The sequence below is a fragment of the Puntigrus tetrazona genome, chromosome 3, assembly GCF_018831695.1.
Source record: "Puntigrus tetrazona isolate hp1 chromosome 3, ASM1883169v1, whole genome shotgun sequence".
Lineage (NCBI taxonomy): Eukaryota > Metazoa > Chordata > Actinopteri > Cypriniformes > Cyprinidae > Puntigrus > Puntigrus tetrazona.
Window position 1 is genome coordinate 9,022,467 of NC_056701.1, and position 20,914 is coordinate 9,043,380.

Below are 20,914 nucleotides of genomic sequence, written 5' to 3' on the forward strand. Positions count from 1 at the left end.
GCCTCAAGACAAACATCCTGATGCTGGCACAGGCCCGCAAACCTTTTTCCTTCCAGCTGAAGATAGGTGATGATGTGACTACTTCTATATCTGAACAAATTGTCGTTATAGGCTGTTATGCATTGGTTAATTATTCTCACTGCTTATTTTACCAGTGTTGTGAAGCCATTGCATTGGCTTTGTGAGACTGGCTTCAAAACAAAATGTGTTAATTCAGTTTTCACTTCATGCTATGTACACGTTTCATTGAGATGTGAAACCGATCAAATGTGCCTTGAAATTCTTACCTGTGTGACTAGGTACAAAAATTAGTAGAGATCTACATTTAATGAACTCCAGTAAACAAAACGTTATTTACGCCACTGTAAAGTAACATTGTGATCATTACAGGCCTCTGGAAGGGGCTTGCAATTAGTTAGGGTCATTCCATTGAGTTTTTCCCCATCTTATGCTTTGTGTCAGGTTGGTCCTTGATGCATTCAGAACAGGAGATAAAGCAGCCCTAAAACAGCATCTCAGGTCTCTGTTTTTTTTTTTTTTTTTGTCAGCCATGGTTTCTGTTTGGCACATGTGGTGAAGGTCTCAGTGACTGACCACTGGTGGATGTTTTGATATTGGCATTCACTGTCTTATTTGAAGTTCTTTGAGATCATTGTATGTGGCCGCCATTTTTTTACAGTCCGTCTGCTAAAGTAGTCCTGATGTGTTAGGATAGCATCTTCTGATCCATTGTAAAAGTCATCAAATGTTTTTTTTTTTTTTTTTTTCAAATTGAACTGTGTCGTTTCACCGTGGTCCAACGTGTGGCTTCTCATTGTAGCAAAGTTCACTTGTTGGTAGAACCAAAGTCTCTTTAAGACAAGTCATGTCACCACCAGCGGCCATCTTTGATACACCTCCAAGCACATCCAAGTGCAGCTCCTATCTCTTTGTATTGGCAAACATCAAATTAAGCTTACGATTAACTTTCATATTTCAAATCACCAATGAAATCTGACAGCTGTGCTATAATAGAAGTTTCTTTTGCTCAAATAGCATTTTAAAGGCTTATTTCTCAGGCGAGGTCAGTCATTGCGTATGCGCAGTCCTGTTTCTATAGCAACCGGAACTGCCGTAAAGCTCTGCCTTCACAGATCAGCGATTGGCTATATTATTTAGAAGGCGGGGCTTCTTGTGATGGATCGGCCGTTTTAAGCTTTTAATTTTTCCCCATTTAAAACTATACGAGTGACATATCTTGAGTATTCGGTAGTCTTAGGTAGAACTCAGGCAGATGTACACACTTTTGATACACAAATATTTCTTGAAAATGTCAAAATGCGAAACCGCATGAAACTATCTGAGGAGAACAGAGACAATATTGCTGATCACAGAGTCAGCTCTTCCTGTGTCTTAACCACCATCAGCCAGCAGGGGGCTGAAAAGAATGCTGTGAAGACACATTTCATTGGGTGAATGCTGAAGGAAGATTTTAGACTGATTTCTTGTTAATTTTTAATTTTTAAAGCAAAAAGTTCCTATCCGGTATTAATTTGTCCCAAATGCAGGACGAAATGCTGATTAGACATTAGTTAAATGAAAGTTGCAGGATAAATAAAGTACCTCGAATTCAAAATCTTTTGATAGGCCCCAAACAAAGAATCACTTACAAAATAACATTGCAACAGACGCTACCACAGATTACCAGAAATATCTCGGGCCTCAGCAGAAGTTGGGGGTGTTAGGTGTGTCTGAGAGTGATAGTGAGACAAACTTCCTCCTCATACGATGGTGAAAGAACATTGGCCAACCTTCGCTTTAGAGGAAGAGAAGGACGGTGCGAGGGAAGAGAGAGCAGAGTTATCAAAACCCACACAGTCTTTCGTGTCCTGTGTCGGCGTTCGATGAAAGGTGATGGTTCTGGACCCAATCATCTTCAGCTGGGGTGGATGGACTAACTGCTGGATGACAACACGAACACGGTCTGTTGTGAGCTGCTGGTTCATCGGTCAAGGATTAGATGGAGGAGGCAGCAGAGACTGCACAGCTGAGGCAACCAAAGGTTCAGGGTGAGTTACATCAGATTTTGAGGAGAATGTGTTTTTGCTGTAGCCAATCTAGCAACAGCTTTGAGCTGCATATGTGCATGTCTGTCTTTGTTCTCTTTCTTTGCATGTGTGCGTGCTTGCGTGTTTGTGTTGCATGCAACGATCAGTGCATGATCAGAGCACTTCCTGTCTTGTCCATTTTGCCTCTGTAAAAAAAAAAAGTTGCATGGCGAGGAAGTTTTGTGCGTTTGGGACATTTTGACAAATGTACAAAATTACCACATCTTACCACATCTCAGAAGGTGACTTGAGACCGCTTTGCACAGGAGAGTAAATTTTGCAGAAAAAAGCTACATAGAGTTTATTATTTGGCGTTGTGTATTGGAATTTAGTTTGTTTTGTAATGTATTTTAATATATGTTAATTTGATAATTAAAAATTGTCATAAAACATGTAACCGGATTAAATCCGGGATGTGGAAATAAACCTCAATAAGACCTCAGTGGGAGGAAGTCACATGCACTGGTTTCAAATAATTTGCGATAAACGCAGTGCTTCTCGTTTCAACCACTTTAAGCGTCACATGTCATTGAACGTTATCCGTTTCAAACTGTTATCAAAATTAGAATGAAAACATTTTGTGTAATAGCTTACAACGTGTCAACTGACTGCATAATCCAGTGCCATCCATGAGATGACTTTCACATCCGGTGGGTGATTTTTGTCAAGCAAAATGGAGATGAAGAGAAAAATCTTATTCCATACATCTGAACTCATCTCATCAAAAACAAGTCCTTATTGTCCCTGTAGCAGAGCATGTTACCAAACCTGAACAGGATGCGGTTGACCTAAATGGAGCATGTCAAAGAAAAAGAGACATTGACTGTGACACTTTCTTTGTCAGTGCAGCATTAGTGTGGCACTTTTGCGTGTTCAGAGCCACATTTACAGCATTGCAAATGTGCAGTGAAGGACTCGGAGAGTTCACGTTAAGTAATAGCCCAACGTGAACTTTAGAAAAGTCATTTGCTACCTTTAAAATATGCAATATAATGATTTGTGCAAAAAAAAAAAAACACTAATACTGTGGCACAAATGTTGCTGCTTTATCTTTACTGCTTTTGTCACCAAATGTTTGTGTGAACTTTAGCGGTGCAACTTCCTGTCCTGATGTCAACTGCACATTCATCAAGTCATTAATTGTACGCTAGTTTTAAGTTCCAGTTCCTGTGCTCACACAAAAATTTATGTGCTTTAAGTTTTTTTCACAAAGAGGTGTTATCATAGTTTAACTTGTTTTACATTACACTGTCCATGTTGCACATATTACATTACATTGTCATTATCCATCATATCGAATCTACAACAAAAGGACTGATATTGATTCTTCTGGCAACTACTGGATTAAAAAGGCTACAAGAAAATGAGCACTTTCAGTTGAGGAATGGATAGATACCACACTTACTTATAAATAAGTTAATGCTGTACATATATATTATGTACACAAAAACTTAATGTAAAATCATTAAAATCATTTGACAGTGCTCGAAAAAAACTAATTAAAATGAAGAAAATTAAAGAATTAATTATTTTAGGATTAAAAGAAGAACAAACAAAAAAATCTATGTCAGTCTTGGTTATTGTATGTGTTTTCCTTGTATTATAGGAAAATAAAGTTGCTTGCTATTATAATAAGAATAAATTATGCATAAATGCATGCAACTAACCCTATACCCAACCCTCTCTTCCTAACCCTAACCCTATAGAAATGATATAGTTAATTATTATTGCTCAGTACTTATGTTTAATTACACTGTAACAAGTTCACCTTAAAATAATGTGTAACCTTTTTTATGATTCTATTTTAATTTTAAAATATCGCATGCGGCATCATAACCTGTCCTATTGATCCGTTTCAGATGGTGGTACCCCAGTCCGGCACTCAGAAACCAAGCGTTACAGTGAGATATTACGTGATTTTGACGCTAACTTGGATCTCTCATTGACATGCTCGTACGTACACCTTTACACTTTGTCATGACATACAAGCTTTAAAAGTAAAGGTTCCAAAAGAGTTTTTTTGCCGTAGAACAAAAAGTTTGGGTTCCTCAAAGAACCTTGTTTTTACATTGAAGCACATTTCATTAATCTAAATACTCTTTTTCTACTATAAAAATCTTTTGTGTAGTGGAATGTTTCCATGGATGATGACGATACAACCTTTTTTTTTAAATGAATGAAAGATGGGCTCTGTTTTGGCTCTGTGAGAACGCTTCATTTTTAATATCTTTGTATCGGTTGATTTGATTTCTCAGGACTGTGGATGAGCTGCTACTAGAAGCAGACTCGCTGTCTTTAACAGACACTTCAGCAGACACCACGCTCAACGCTGATCTGGATGATATTACAGTGAGACATGATTGATGAATTATTGTTCCCACTCATTTTTTCATATACTCGTACTCATATCTCATGCTGCTTTTGGGTTCAGCAATCTTTCTCAAAAAACACGGTTTACAGTGAATATTAAAAGCGGTGTGTTTTTTTAGGGTGAAGATGTGGAGTCGTTGAAGATCTGCCGTGAAGAGGAGGAAAAACGGAGCTGTCACCGTAAGTTCGTTGTGTATGAGTGTTTATTTGCTGGTCATTTAGAGGAAGACTAATATCATACATCCAGACGGGTTCGTTGTGGTTTATTGCTTCCACATGGTCTCCTGTCCATCATTTGGACATAGATGGCAATGACTGATATCTGATAGGAGCAAAGCAAAGAGAGTGACTGAACAGGCCCGGAGGCATCATGTCACGCCACTAAATCTCTCTTCTTCAACCTGCGCTGTTTACATGTAATTAGCCACATGGACTAATTGCCCCTGGCTAACAAGATTAGCACCGGACGGGAGTTAGAGAGCAGATTAAAGTGGCAGACAGCTGCTCTCTGTTTTTCCCGCTGATCCATCTCTCTGAAAACTGTAGCGAGATAGGATAGCATAGCATAGCATGTTACGTGTAGAATTTGAATCCTTATGTAAAATTAGTAGAGTCGTAGATAAGAACTGTAGATTATGAAGAAGAGAGTAGTAACCAGAGATTAGATTTTTATTAGGTGATAGTTGTGAATAGCTATAAATTGACGTCATCTTAATTGGCTGCTACCTTGGCTAGACCTGCTTACGCTGAGAGCACATAGCTGTTTGCTAGCTGAGATTAGGGATTACGTTAACACTCAAAAGTTTAAATAAAGCATCCACACAGTGACCTTCGAGATGATATCTTGGCTGGTGCTTACAAAGCACTACACCATTATTACTCACACCTGAGACTGACTGCAGTATCAACCGTGTATTCTTAGCCTAGTTCAAACCCCGCTGTGAGACCTGATCAGCCTAATGCACCCACTAAGGAGAGACTTTTCATGACTTCCTGGATGAAACTGGAAGTTTATTGTCTTCATAAATCATAAAACAAATTTAACTAACAAATGGCTGTATTGACCGCACGTTGACATAATTCTCCCAGAATCAAAAAAAAAAAGTTGAAGTAGAAGAAATTATATTTTGCTTGAAATTAAATAATGCTTCATAATTATTTCAAAATTTACTGAGAATGAGAATGAGATTTCTCTCATCACAGTAATGATTTATTTTATGACTTATTTTTAACATGTTCACAACATGTTTTTCTGCATCACTATAATTAGAAAGACATTTTGATGTCATGGTAATGACTGTGTTTTTTTTTCACATTGTGGTAATCAGAATTAGATTTCTTTTTTGCATCATGGTAATGAAAATGAGATTTCTCGATTATGGTAATGAAAATAAAAAAATTACATCACAGTAATAAGAATATTTTTTTGCCTTATGAGTTTTTTTCAAATTACACTAATGAGAATGAGACTTGTGAATCTCGGTAATGAGAATGAGATTTTTCACATCACAGTAATAAGGAGGAGGCTTTTTAACATTAAACCAATGAAAATGAGATGTCACGGTTGGATCAGGGTCATAAGTATTAGATTAATTATGTGTCACAGTAACAAGAAGGAGATCATCACATTTGATTTTTTAAATAATGTAACAAGAATAAATTTTTTGCATCAGTGTAAAAAGTCAAAAAGTAATGACAATGAGTTTTTTGCGTTATGGTAATGAAAATTTGATTTTTTTTTTTGCATCATGGTACTGAATGATTTTTCGCAGCACAATAATGAGGATGAGCTTTTTTTGCAAAATGGTAATGATAATTTAATATAAAAAGATGATTTTTCACATCACAGTAATAAGAGAGATTAAAATAGAAATAGTTTTTTGCATCAGAGTAAAATTTTATTTATTAGAATATTACAGATCACATTAATAAGAATGAGATTTTTTTGCATCACAGTAATGACATTTTTTCACATTACACAAATGAGACTAGAACATTTTCAGCATTAAGGTAATGATAATTTTTACATAACAATACTATTTTTTATTAGGAATTAAATAAATTATTTCAGTAATGGCAATAAGATTTTTTTACATTAGTGATAATTAGATTCATTTTAATGCATAACAGTAATACAAATTGGGTGTTACTGTATTGCAGTGTAAAATATATATATATATTTCTTTTGTAACTCTTTGAAAAAAAAATGGCTTAATTGTTTATTCAATAACTATTATGGACGCAAAAAGAGAGAAAGGATTGTTTAGGAGAGTGTAAAGTAATGATGAGATACCAATATCCTTCTATATCAAGAAATCAACTCCACCGTCATCTAAAGACCATCACTCTAGAGTCTGCTAGTGTCCTGGATTACCCCCAACCCCCTGCCAAACATGCACACACACACATACAAATCCATTAACATAAGCCAGGCAGGATAGAAGTTGGATAAAGACACTTCAGCACAAATTTGAGGATTGATGAAAAGAAAAAATAGTTTTGATGATTTGATCAGATCAGTTTTTTAGCATTTAACGCACAGGGAGGAGACAGCAGACAGAGGGAGGGTGAACCGTCTCGGTCTCTGTGAAATCCTCACACACTCGCTGCTGAGCCCTAAAGCCTCATGGACACTACTGAGCGAGCTCAGGAGTTCCCAATACTCAGATCTTGCATGGATATTGAAGTACCAATCTGGAATATTGTGGTGGAGAGCAGCAGGGATTCGGCTTTTCCCTTGGATTATCACAGATGTTATGATTCGGTGCTTGTTTATGACGTCTTAAACAGACATTCGGGGAACGGTGGCTTACTGCATTGTTTTAAACAATTAGGTTCTGTTTTGATGCGCATACGGGAGATTTATCGTGCATATTAGCAGCCGACAGGACCTTTAAAGCTGGTTGAGGACAGGCTTCTGTCAGTCCTGAGCTGGGTTTAGCTTGCAGAGTGAGGCATGCACACGGTCCGTTGATGCTGATGTATTCCCCCTCAGCCCAGGATGCCGACCTGACCCTGTGTCGCTGCGAGGGCGGCGTGGAGCTCGCCCTCCAGTACGCCAAAATGTGGTGCCGTTACGCCAAAGACCTCCTGACCTGGATGGACAAAAGAATCAGCCTGGGTGAGCTTTTTAAACTGAGTCTTTGATTGCGTGAACTTCTGCCAAATAGTCGCAGGAACACATCCACTATCTGTCAGAAAAATACAGAATACTAAAACCTGCGTTTCGATGTTCTGACACCTTGTGTTTAGGTTAGATTTGTTTGCCAGTAATTACAGGCCATTTCGGTCTGGAAAAGAAGCTGAGGGACTTCTTCCTGGAAACAGAATAAGGGTCTAAATTTGGATCTCTGAGAGAATACGAGTTGCTCTAAACAACACCTGTAAGAGGATGAACACGTCATCATGCACAGCGCCATCTAGTGAGCGCTTACTGATGGCTTCCTAAAAGCGTCTAATGCCTCACATCCAATACTGAGAAAAACCACTAGCCGTTTTTTAGGGCAACAGCAGCATAAAGAAGTTTTATGCGCCAGCGTACACGCCGGTTACAAACTGTAGCTGAAATATTGTATAATTTTGCAATAATCTATAGTGTAACCAGAGATTTAACTCAAAATATGAAACAGAGCCAAGGCTACACGTCGATAATAATGAATGGACAGAACAGGGAAAGCATAAAGTACATTATAACGTATTCCTGGAATCGGTGATGATGAATATCCTATTTTCCATTGAGCTGTAATGCTAATGGGTTATGGCCTGATACAGTTATGTCACCTAATGTCCGCTCACAGTTGTATTGATGTTTTGAAACACTCTGTTCTGTGCTCATCGGTACAAATGCAAACTATTTCTATCGGTCAATCGTATTTTCCATTCACCTTTTTCTTCTGACGTTATGATTTGGGGCATTATGTGATTACGAAAGTCATGCTGTTTGTTTACAGAGCAAGAGTTCGCAAAGAGTATTATGAGAGCAGCAGATGCGGCCAAGTCATGCGTCGCTCAACAGGTAAAAATACGCGTGTGTCTACACGAAATGTGGAATGAATTTCTTTAGCTATTTGGCAATGCTTTTAAAACACATTTTATACTCTAACTAGTTTTTTTTTACTATGTATACTTAATATAAAGGTATGAAAATTTGCACAACATTGCATAGCATCCATAGCATGTGATGGAAAATAATACTGGTGGATATAACGTTTAAAAACTGGAATAAAATCGCTTACTCTTTTATATTTCTAAGGCTGATTTTATAGTTAGCATTGTATGTATACTAAATACATAAAATTAAATAATATTTTGTCTTTGTAAAGGCACTTTAGTAGCTTCTATGTTTTGAGATTTTATGCTATTTTGCTTTTGTAAATTGACTTCTTTCAGGCTAAACCATTCAGATTTTATTATTTTATTATTCATTATTTTATTTTGTTAAATGTATGTGATTGTGTCTGTATATAACAACAGCAATGCAATCTATTGCCTCATGTATATTTTCCATTTAATCCTAAAATATTATTTTGATAATATTTTGAAATGCCACAGATCTAAGCTCTGAGATAAGATAAATAAGATAATTAAAATAAAATTAAACAAGAATAAATCTGGCTTTATCCAATGTTTACATTTGTGTAGTTAGATAATGCCTTATTTGTGTATTTAAACATTTAACATTTCAGAAAACGTATGATACGAGACAATTAACTTTTTTTTTTTATGTCTTCACATCTTATTTCACTTATTTCACTCACTGACACTGTTGTCACTTTTATATAAATAAATAAATGAAACTTTATTAACATTATATTTTAAATGAAACATAATAATTGATAATAAATAATAATTTATGAACAAAATCATTTTAATTTAATTAAGAAACATTGAAGCAAGTTATAATGTTATTCCATGCATTGAATTAGATCACCATAATTTTAAACATGCAATAATTCATGTTTTTATTATGGATTTAAAAACGTTTTTCGTGGAAAACAAATACATTTGAAGTAAAAGCTAAAATAAATGTTAAAGGGTTGATAATAAATAAATGATGATAAATTATACGTAATAAGAAAGAAAGTTTCAATTGACAAAAAGACATTTAATAATTTAATAAACATATTTTTGGACACACTTCACAGGACATGATGCCTCTGCAGATCATCTACACACAGGCTCTGGAACATGATATCAAAAGCAGCACATCAGCCAAACAAACAGCTGAACTCATTCAGCAGCGCTGCTACCAGGTGCTCCATCCGATCCACCCCCTTCAAATCTTCATAACAAATGCGAGAAATTTTAAACATCGTATCTAACTTGTGGGGTTCTGCTATCAATCCCACAGGCTCTGTCAGCCAAGAAGAACGAAATCGACAAGTGGCGACGGGAATTCAAAGAGCAGTGGTCAAAAGAGCAGAAGAGGATGGTCGGTTCATAGCGCCGCGGCCGATAATGTTTTTGATGTGCTCGGCTTTTCCAGTAATGTGCCTGATAATGTTCTGTCCGTTAGAATGATGCAGTGTCTGCGCTGAAGAGAGCAAGACAGCAATACCTGCAGCGCTGTGAGGAGCTGGAGAAGGCCAAAGCCATGACGGCCAAAGCTGAAGAGGACACAGGGGGTTACAAAACCCTGGACAAGAGGAGGAAGTCCAGAGATGACGCCCAAACCAAGGTCAGGTGACATAGTATATGGCTCGTTCTATCATTTCACATCAACACAAAACTATGAAAACAATAGGCTCAATAACATTACTGTCTCATGTCATCAAGACAATTTCAAGCATTCAAACATACTCTGCGTAAAAATATTTATGTGCTTTCCATAAAAAAGATCAATAACGTATTTAAAATGTAACCTTAACATTTCATTATGACTGTTTGGGAGTTTTTTCTCAAATAATCAGATGTCAAATGATTAAGTGTGATTAATTGCATCCAAAATAATTATTCTTCACATAATATATGTACGTACTATATATATTTATCATGTCTGCGTAAATACACACAAATACAATATATATTTAGAAATGATTTAAGTCTATATTTATATTCATGTAACTTAGTTTTTTAAATTATTATATAAGCATAACATGTTCCTGAAATATATACATGAGTGTTTTATTATATATAGAGTACATGATAAATATATATACACACACACATATACATGTATGTACATATGCATATGTGTTATCTAAGCAAAAACGTTTATTTTGAATGCAATTAATAATTTGACAGCGCTAGTAAATATGTATTATGGTATATTATCATCACTATGGTATTTATCACTATGCTTTGTTACCGTGCAGGTTACAGAGACCGAGATGCTCTACAGGCAGTGTGTGTGCGAGGCTTAACAACCATCAAAAAGAGCTGGATAAGGTGAAGCGCAAAATCATTGTCCACATTCGCAAGCTCATCTGCCAAGGAGACACTGTGCTAAAAGAGGTTGGTTTACCTTAAAAGTAAAAGGAATCATCTACTACATGGAGCGGGCTGTTAGGTAACCCCTCAGAATACACTAGCAGCCATAGAAACAGCTGTGTCCGTCTTGTTCTTCCGCCAGGCAACGGTGAACATGTTTTATTACCAGCGGCAGCAGACCGAGCAGGTTCCTCTGGGCTACCAGAACTTAGAACTGACCTGCAGGCCCTGCGATCCAGGAGAACCCTACCTGCACTACATCCTGGGGAAGAACCTGCCCGAACAACCTCTCCAGAACTTCATATTTCAGGAGTTCACCCCCCAGAACAAGAGGTAAAGCCTGGAAATTGCAGGAAGACATTTTTTTACAGAAGTTAATGTTTTCATTAGGAAAGGAAGCATTAAGGTAATCAGAAGTGACAGTAACAAATGCAGTTCGTTTGAACTTTCCGTGCATCAAAGCATCCTGAAAGAAATGTATAAGGCTTTCCACAAAAATATTAGGTAGCACAAATGTTTTCAGCATAGATGATAATAAATGTTTCTTGAGCAGCAAATCAGCATATTAGATTGATTTCTGAAGCATTGTATGACGCTGAAAACTGTAATCATGTAATGATGCAGAAAAATCTTTCAAAAACATAAAATCTTACTCACCATCAATGTTAGCTTGCATGGTTAATATATACAGCAAAATTGGTGTATGATACGCCATATTGCCAAAAGTATTGGGATGCCCCTTCTAATGAACACAGCTTTGCAAGTGCCATTTCTGTTCTAAAGAAGAGTGTGTGCCAATGCTTTTGTCCATAGTGTAAGTACAAGTCTTTGGTGTTTGGTGATGATTTTCGGCTCAAGCTCTGCATTTAAAAAGTCACAGCATTGGTTTTCAGCTTCTTTCTGCAGACCGGTCAAGTTCTTCCACGCTGGCTGAATCAATCATTTCTTTTTAAACCTTGCCTTGCACACAAAGGCATCGACATATTAGAATAGAAAAGGCTCCTGTCCGAACTGTTGCTTTTAAAATTAGAAGCATAAAATTCCCTAGAATGTCATTATACGCTTGAACATAGAGTTCTGTACTCATCAAAATTCCTGTTTATTAGAAAGGGGTGTTTACGTACTTTTGGCAATATAGTGTGTTATATAATATAAATGAAGGCAAGTAGGTGAAAACCAAGTAACTTCTATTATGCCATTGTAGATGTCCAAAAAGCTAAAACATTAGCATTTGCATGGTACCTTTTTTTTTTTGGCTAGGTAACAGAACTGCACGAATCACTAAGCTTCTTGTGAATACCACCGAATTGCCTGTAATCTCAGTAAAGCTTACTTTAAATGCAGCCACCTCATTTGAGATGGATTTTTGTGCATTTCCCAGATCCCCACCGACAGGTCGACGTAAACAGAGCACTGCTCTGAGTTATCAACAAGATTCGTACGTGTTACCAGAGGAACTGAAACACAGCAGCAGTTTAGTAGATGGACGTACGTCTTCTTTCGCGTTTTTTTCAAACATATAACTCGTCTATTTAAAGCGCACTTGAACATTTTCACGTTATTTGCTGCTGTACAGGACGCCCCGGTCACAGCGACAGAGACAGCACCGGAGGAAGTCTTGAGTCGCTGTCCAGTCCAGGTAGGGAGAATATATTGTAACTTATGAAGTAACCGTCTCATCTGAAAATGGGGTAGTCATGTGTCTCCTCTCTGAAGCTTATGGGAACCGTAAGCTGCCCAAGGCCTCCTCCACGGGAACCATGTCTTCAGATGATCTTGATGAGAAAGACTCTCTGCAAGAAGCAGGTATGACGCTGTTCATCGTTTACACTTTCTTCACTTTTGTGGCTGACAGTGCAGTTGTTGACTCTTCTTTATGTGTCTGCAGAGAGCGAAGAGGGTTTGTCTGACAGCAACGGGATGACCTGCAAACCACGAAATGCGTCCCGTGCCGCACTGACTCACAGACTGAAAAAAATGAAGAGCAAGATGGTCAAGTGTAAGCAATGTGACAATTACATCCTGGTCAACGGGATTGAGTGCGAAGAGGTGAGTGAGAAAAATCTGTGTAGCTTTTTGGTTAAACATCTAATCAAGGCGGTACATTAACCGCATTTCAAAGACAATAGATGTAATTATGAAATTCTAAATTAAAAAATACAGTAACATTACACAATATAATACATTTAGATTTAATTGTAAAAAGCATACAGTTAAGTCAGTTTGCATATATATATATATATATATATATATATTATATTGCACTTATATATATATATTTTTTTAATCAAGTATGCTAAAATGTTATTTCTTTTAAATGAAAATACAGTACAATATAGATTTGAATATACAATAGAAATAGATTATGTCAATTGCTATGATTTATTTAAAATGCATTTATTCATACCTAGAATACATAAAATGCATATTTATTGACATATCACTTGTGACTTATATAAAAGTTTAATTAAATTAAATTTTATCTATTGCACAGAGCACATTTCTTAATATCGAGCTTAAATGTGTCTTAATATGTGAGCTTAATATCACTAATAATAAGGATTGAAGGATCTTTTTATTATATTGGTCTTTAAACGCAAGATATTTAAGGTGCACCTGAAGTATATCTGTAGTAGGTCCATGTCAGCACAATCAAATATCTTTAGTTTGACTTTAGCGCTATTTTTGCGGAAAATTGGTAGCAGACTTAAATTTACCAGTTTAACATAAAGAAAAATAGAATTGCAGAGTATTTTTGTTAAGCACATAAATATATAAATGTATTTCTAGTTTACTTAGCACAAACAAAATGTATTTCAATGCATTTTACTATATATTCTACGTTTTTTAAGTGTAAAATTAATAAGCAGCGCTTTATGGGAGTCAAAAATCAAAATAAAATATATTACATTTGAAACTGAAGATGAAATCTTGAAGTTTCTACAGGATCATAGCATTAAATATTAATCTCATAGCTGATGGCAAGGTTTATAGATTGTCCTTAAAAACCTGTTTTGCTATTTAGAAAATGAATGGGATTTTTTCTCGGGGAACCAAATACCCTGTTGTTTAACCTCAGTTTACTTCTGGTGATGTACTATAAGCAGCTGGATATGACCAAGCAGCTAAATGAATAGTTCGTGAAATAAAAGAGACGCTGTTTGTTTCGTTGTGCTCTGGTGAGACTATGGCGGACCGACAGTTGCTTCTCTCTTTCCAGTGTGGCCTTGCAGTCCACAGGAAGTGCCTGGAGGTGTGCCAGTTGGAGTGCGAGCACCGGAGAGGCTTCATCTTTGGGATGGAGTTCTCCCTGCTGCCCCGGGAGAGCCAGGACTCTGTGCCCTTCGTAGTCCTGCGCTGCACGGAAGAGATTGAGAACAGGGCTCTCGGAGTCCAGGTAGGAGCTCAGTACATGGATCTTGTGATGTGATTTGAAGAGAATGGTGCGTGATACAGTCACAATGAAATAAAAGTAGCCACTCATCTCTTCTTCCATTTATTAATGCAACTGCATTGTATCGATAAGTGTTTGATTATCAAAAAAGATGTAAGGTTGGACTTGGTTCTGTGTATTGGTTGAATGTTGAAATATAGCCTTTGCAGGGTTGGGTTTAATCCTGAATTAACAGAGACATTCTCATTAAAGATTACAAGGTCAAAAAATTAAGATGATTTATATTTACTGTTCCGTTTGGCAAATTATAAAACAGACTACAGTCACCTAGTGTGCAGGTCTCTCAGAATATTTTAGGTAATGAAATAATCTAGTTGTCTTCGATGCTCATTTCTTGCTCATTTCTCTAAATCTTAGGGGGTTTACAGAATCAGTGGATCCAAACCTCGCATTCTGAAGTTATGTCAGGCTTTCGAAATTCAGAAAGACCAAGTTGACCTTAGTGACCTCTCGCCTCATGACATCAGTTCCGTACTCAAGCATTTCTTCAAAGAGGTAAACAAACAAAACACGCACACACACATACAAGCACAAAACACAACTGCAGTAGTAAAAAAATTAAAAGTAGACTCTGAGACCTTTCTCCTTAGCTCAAACATTTACGTGACTATATATGATTCAGGACAATTACATGATGCAGAGCACAATCAAGGATAATTGAGGAGGGACAATTTGGCCATTTCTGTTTAGTTGGGTGCGAGTCCACCTCAGTGTCTGCTGTGGTTGCGTAACGTAACCCCCCCCGTCTTCCTCTTTCACAGCTTCCAGAGCCGTTGCTCACCTTTGACCTTTACAACGACTTCATCGGTGTGGGCAAGGAGATTCAGAGGCTTAGTGAAAAGGACCACGCATCCGAGACTGCTGGGATTGTGACGAGCACTGTGGCCAAACTCAAAGAGCTCATCGGACGACTGCCTCTGTGTAACTACAACGCAGTGCAGCACATGATGGCCCACTTGAACAGGTACCGCCTGAAATCACGTTACAGTGTTTCTAGGGCCCTTTGCTCAACGTTTAGCCCACTTTTCAATCTCTTCACATTGTTCAACTTGAAGCCAGCTCGAAGTAGATTTCATGTGCTACGTTTTAAATCAGCTCGTTCTTTTGACCACTAGCAACGATCAGCTTCACCCAACAAACCGTCACTAATAAAACCAGCTGAAAAAACATTTCTTGGAACTGAGTGTACTGTACGTTACATGGTTCATTATTTCAAAGTTTACACTTTTGTGTAGATGGTAACGAAATCGAAAGGCTTACACCTGTGTAGTTGCAGCTCAGGGATATTATAGTTAACTAAAACTGAAACTACAAAACAAAAGCAAATTTTGTTACTTGGTGGAAAAATGAAAGAAAATAACAAATGAAAATACGAAAAGTTTATTCAAAAAACAGATAACTTCAACATTTTGAAAAATGATCTAGCCAAAATAACTAAACTGCAGTTTTACTGAGATTAATTGGAAAGCACAATGACAAAACATGATTTTTGAGAAATGTTAAAAACCTGAGTTTTCTGTTTTTGCAAGTGAACTTGCATATAAAAGAAACTTAAACTTATTTCAGCTAGTTAAAACTTTTTACTAAACTCAAACTAAACTCATTTTTGTTTTGTTTACTTTAACTATGCTAACAAACATAAATTAAAAAAATGTATAAACACTATATAGACATGTTTAAAAAAACTGAAAAATATGACAAAAAATATATAATAAAAATAAGATTAAAAGCTATAATAGTGTCTCAATTTTAATTGCAATTGTGTCAATTTTGCAAAAACTCCCATATATCACAAAAAATGTTTTTACACTTGCACAAGTTGATCTTTCAGGCAATTAAAAAAAAAACCAATGTAAATGTTTTTTTCCCACCAAAATTGGTTTATTGAAACGCTTTTATTTATATCTGCATTTATAAAATATCACCAAAGTTTTGTGCAAATCTTTAGTGAAAACATGTCTATTGAGAGCATTTTATGCCACAGCAATGGAAAATGAACCACAAAAAAAGGAGGAAAGGGACCCAAGCACTGAGAAATGGGCCCTAGCAAGTGTGCAAAACAAAATAAATAAATGAATAACTGCAAAGCTGCCACTTGTTTAAATAAATAATAACTAATACTTTTTTCAGGGTTGCAGAACATTATGAGGACAACAAGATGTCTCCAGGAAACCTCGGCATTGTGTTCGGCCCCACTCTCCTGCGGCCCCTGGTGTCAGGAGACGTGTCTATGATTGCTCTGCTGGAAACCAGCTACCAGGCTCTTCTCGTGGAGTTTATGATCTCAAACTACGAGCACATATTCGGTCCCGCCACGAGATCCAGCACGCCTCCTCCACCGCCTCCCACGGCACCGCTCCCAGACACCCCTCCTCCCAGAGCCTCGTGTCCCTCTCAGGACCCCGAAGCCACGGGCAGGGAGCGTCCGCGCTCTCTGGAGGTAGGCAATAAGCACTCCGCTTCACACGGTCGAGGGCCGCGCTTTGAGCTTGCTGTTGTCATGACGATGCTAAAAGCTCACCGCAGGTGGACATGCTCGTGCAGGCGAAAGAGTTCATCTCGATTTGCTTGAGCCTCTCTTGCACCGCTCGGGCCTTAATTGTCCCGCCGAGCATGTGGAAAGACCTGGAGAGATTAAACGCTTATTCTGTGAAGATTACTTTTGCTTGCCTGTGTGCTTGCGCTTGTGTTAGAGCCTTACCCCGTTGCACTCCGCTTCAGCTCCTCATCGAGTTGTTTACTACAGTGAACAGTTCACTATTAGACTATTAGAATTTCTCATTAGCAAGAAGAAAACAGAAGGTCAGAAGGTCAACGTTTTCCACACGTTAAGATGTTCAGTTTCTCACAAATACCATGCTGAACTGAACCGGCATATTTTATCAAAGTTGACTACATTGATGTATGTATAATATAATACATCTTGTATAACAATTGTAATGTAATATAATGCAAGAATTCTAATACTGAAAAAAAAAGACGAAAAAAAATAGTTTTTGATAAAAAATATAGTAAAAACAGTAATATTTTGAAATATTTTTGCAATTTAAAATAACTTTTTTAACTGAATATTTTTTTAAATCTCATTTATTCCTATGCATTCAGCATCATTACTCCAGTCTTGATCCTTTATAAATATGCTGACTTGCTGCTATATTAGCGATTTTGAAACAGTTGTGCTGACTAATATTTTAAGGTTTTTATTCAATGAATGGAAAGCACAAATGAACAGCATTAATTTGAAATAGAATGATTTTTGACATTTATAGATGTCTTTACAGTCACTTTTAATGAATTAAATGCATCCTTTCTGAATAAAGAAATGCACTCACCCCAAACTTTTGAATGATAATATATACGTTAAAATTTTTTAACAATATATCTTAAATCGAAAATACTAAACAACAATAAAATATTATAACATTGCAGTAATTTAAAAATCAAAATGATCCTTCTGCCTTCTTGGCGTCAAAGTCAACGTACATTCAGAATTGTTATCATTTTAACAGAATCGCACTATCAAGAGAGAATCAAGTGAGGGTTATATTTCTGACAAGTCATCCTCCAATGAAGCAATGGACCAGCTGAGCCCAGAAGCCATTGAGAGAGCAGGTAGGCGGGCTTTAAAAGACATTGACGTTCAATATCAGCTGGCTGCTTGCGCAAACTATTTGCTTTGTTTTTGCAGCACTAATAATTTCCTTCCTGCTGTCATAAGCAAATCTGTTTCAGTCAAAACCCTTGACCGCTACGAGACGCTTCATGAATCATGAGAAATTTTGATTACAATCTGGCCCTATATATAAACTTCAGTTGCAAAAACAAAAGGTTTTACGATGTGGTTTTTAATTTTTTTTCGATCTTACCTCTTCTAGTCCTGGCTCTGAGGGCCGCGGCATCTCCTCAGGTGCATTCGGAGCAGGCTGCGGAAAGTCAATTGCAAACTCAGTCGAGGGCTCACTTCAGCAGGCAGCCAGTGAAGTACCACAGGCAGGGTTCGGCAGGAGCGCAGCTACGCAAAGCCAGCTCTCAGTCGTGGGACGAGGACATTTCCGGGAGCAGGGAAGCACTTGCGTCGAGAAGTGCGCGCAGCAGTCGCAGCTCCTCTCCCGAGCTCAAGGGTCCCATAAAAACTCACTGCCGATTGCACGAGACCCCTGCCCCGCAGGATACGGCTGCATGCACCCCTGAGAGTCAGGCCGCGGTGAAAAACAGTGTATGGGATGAGGGGGTTGAAGCTGTAGCTTCTGGACCAATGGGAAAACTAAATACCAACCAATCAAACAACGCCATGGGGGGGAGAGAGCGCCTGATCCGATCCCTGAGGAGGCACCCGACAGAGGAGAAACTGGCCCAAAAGGTTCTGTCCGGACTGAAGCTTAAACGCAGTGATTCAGGGAGGGGCGAGCAGCTTCATTTTGTTTGACAGCGACTGAAACAACTTGTCTCGTTCACTTAACTTCTGGGGTTCCTTAATTTCACTGGAGCGCATCCCACTTTGCCGAGTATTTTTAGCACAGCTGTACATTTTTAGTTTCCCTGCTTTGCGGCACATGACGTACGGTGCGGCTAAATCACAGCACAGATGGTAGTTCCCTTTCTCACTGGAAATTTGGCACAGATTTACCTGTGTTTCTTTGAGATGCATAGACTGCCTGTCTTGTATAGATGTTGGATGCTGAATCATGAGTCCTTCGGGGATGAATATGCAATATATGGAAACAGAACAAAAAAATCTGTCTACTTGCTGATTTTTATTTTGATCGCGTTTTTTTATTGTGTTTACATCCTTACAGTATGTCTTTGTTTTCAGCAGTTTGTATTGAAAAAGTAGCCTGCACTGAAATGTACTGTGCTCTGTTTTTGCACACATTTTGTACTTAATATACTATAAACTATTCTTTAGTACTTAAGAGATAAACTTAAGATCATTGTAATGTGTCTGCTTTTTGACACCATGAGTATGGACTAAAATGCACTTTTAACATTTAGTTATCACTTAACTTAAGTGGTAACTAAATTATTTTTTTAAATACGCACATTGTATGTTAAAAGCGCCTTTTTGATTCAGTTGTATCCCAAAAGAGCACAGATGAGTACACTTAGATGATCTTACTCTTATCTTAAGAAGTGCAAAATAATTATGTTTAGTATATTAAGTACAAAATCTGCGCGCGGAAATAGACCACTTTACGTTACGGAAGTGTAGGCCTACTTTTATCAAATCTGGGAATCTCAATAACAATAGGCTAATTTATAAGTTTAGCCCGATTTTGTACTTTATAGAGCTCTGCACTGTAACACGTTTAACAATATTAAAATAATAAATTATGTAGGTCTAATGCTTAACAGGTCTTTCGGTTTGAAAGTTGACAAGCAAAGAGTTAAAAATGCCATAAATACAAGTTCCTGCACAGGCTGTGGGGTTTCCCGCTCGAGTACGGAAATAAATTCGCCTCATCGACCTTTATTTAATTCATTTTAGAATTATCCTTTAATATTACCGCTAATAAAATACAATAAAATTCTATCGTAATTAATTCATCAGTGATTGGTCGGTCCTGAACACGTGAGATTGATTAGGCTTCGCAGCTGTCGTCCGGATAAAAATAATTTTCATCTAAACAACATAATAACTGTTCACTGAAGACAAAAAACCGCACAGTGAGACATTTTATTTGATCAGTGAGGAAAACTATTATTTAGAGCGTATCAGGGCCTGTCACGTGCTACTTCTCAGTCTTACGTCCCTGTTCTTTGCGTTTCATATAACTAGCTCGGGGTTTCTCAGCCCTCGAGGTCTACTTTCAGTTTAGCTTCAACCTTGATCAGATTCAGCGGCCTCTAACTGTCTAATAATCCTCGATTAGCTTGTTCGGGTCTGTTTGGTTGGACTTGGTGGTCAGCTGTGCAAAAAATATCGCTCGGTTGCGTCGCGCCGTTCGGCCGCTAGATGGCGGACGCGATGCGCATTCATTGCATTTGGCGGCTATTTCGAGTTAGAACCTTTTATATCTTAATTGGGCGTATTAATTACACATTCATTACCCCCGAACGTCCGTATTAGACACAGTTTTGACATAGACCTGTATGAAGTCAGTAGTGTTTCACCGTAGCTCGTGATATGGCTATATTACAAATTCATACGCCCTGCTAATTTTTTTTTATGTGTGTGTAAATCATATATAATTGTTTATAAAGGTTAGGTTTACAAGGCTACAAGTACAAATTATTCAGTTGATTATATATGCGATTTTTAACCTAATGCACATTATCCCGAATGGTGTCTGATTTCAAGCTACGGTTCATCTTTAACAATCATTAACTTCTCGCAGCTTACAAACCAATATAAGCCTACGTTCCCAGTATGTCTTTCATCTCAAATCTAATAATCTTTATCTAAAGTCCGAGATTATTATATGGGCTATACTCTGTGACAGCTATCAGGAACGTGTCAACCTATTTGTTTAAAACGGCATATCAGCCAGAAAAAAAAACGGACGAGATACTGTATAAGGCTTTTTTTTTTTTTTTTTTTTTTATCATCTTGCACCCCTCCTTGATGTTTCCCTCC

At 37.4% G+C, this 20,914-nt stretch overlaps 1 protein-coding gene across 1 annotated transcript; it reads left to right on the forward strand.

Moving 5' to 3' along the window:
- The first annotated feature begins 1,911 nt into the window (after positions 1–1,911).
- Positions 1,912–19,067, forward strand: LOC122341294 (GEM interacting protein). Its single transcript, XM_043234664.1, is given in 22 exon segments — positions 1,912–2,048; positions 3,947–4,040; positions 4,343–4,436; positions 4,577–4,637; positions 7,366–7,578; positions 8,408–8,472; positions 9,602–9,709; positions 9,808–9,888; positions 9,973–10,134; positions 10,772–10,816; positions 10,818–10,910; positions 11,029–11,219; positions 12,268–12,374; positions 12,463–12,525; positions 12,603–12,692; positions 12,775–12,935; positions 14,107–14,283; positions 14,698–14,835; positions 15,102–15,304; positions 16,471–16,780; positions 17,850–17,952; positions 18,216–19,067. Coding segments are annotated over 22 exon segments (3,159 nt in total). The 5' UTR covers positions 1,912–1,999; the 3' UTR covers positions 18,767–19,067.
- Positions 19,068–20,914: the final 1,847 nt, after the last annotated feature.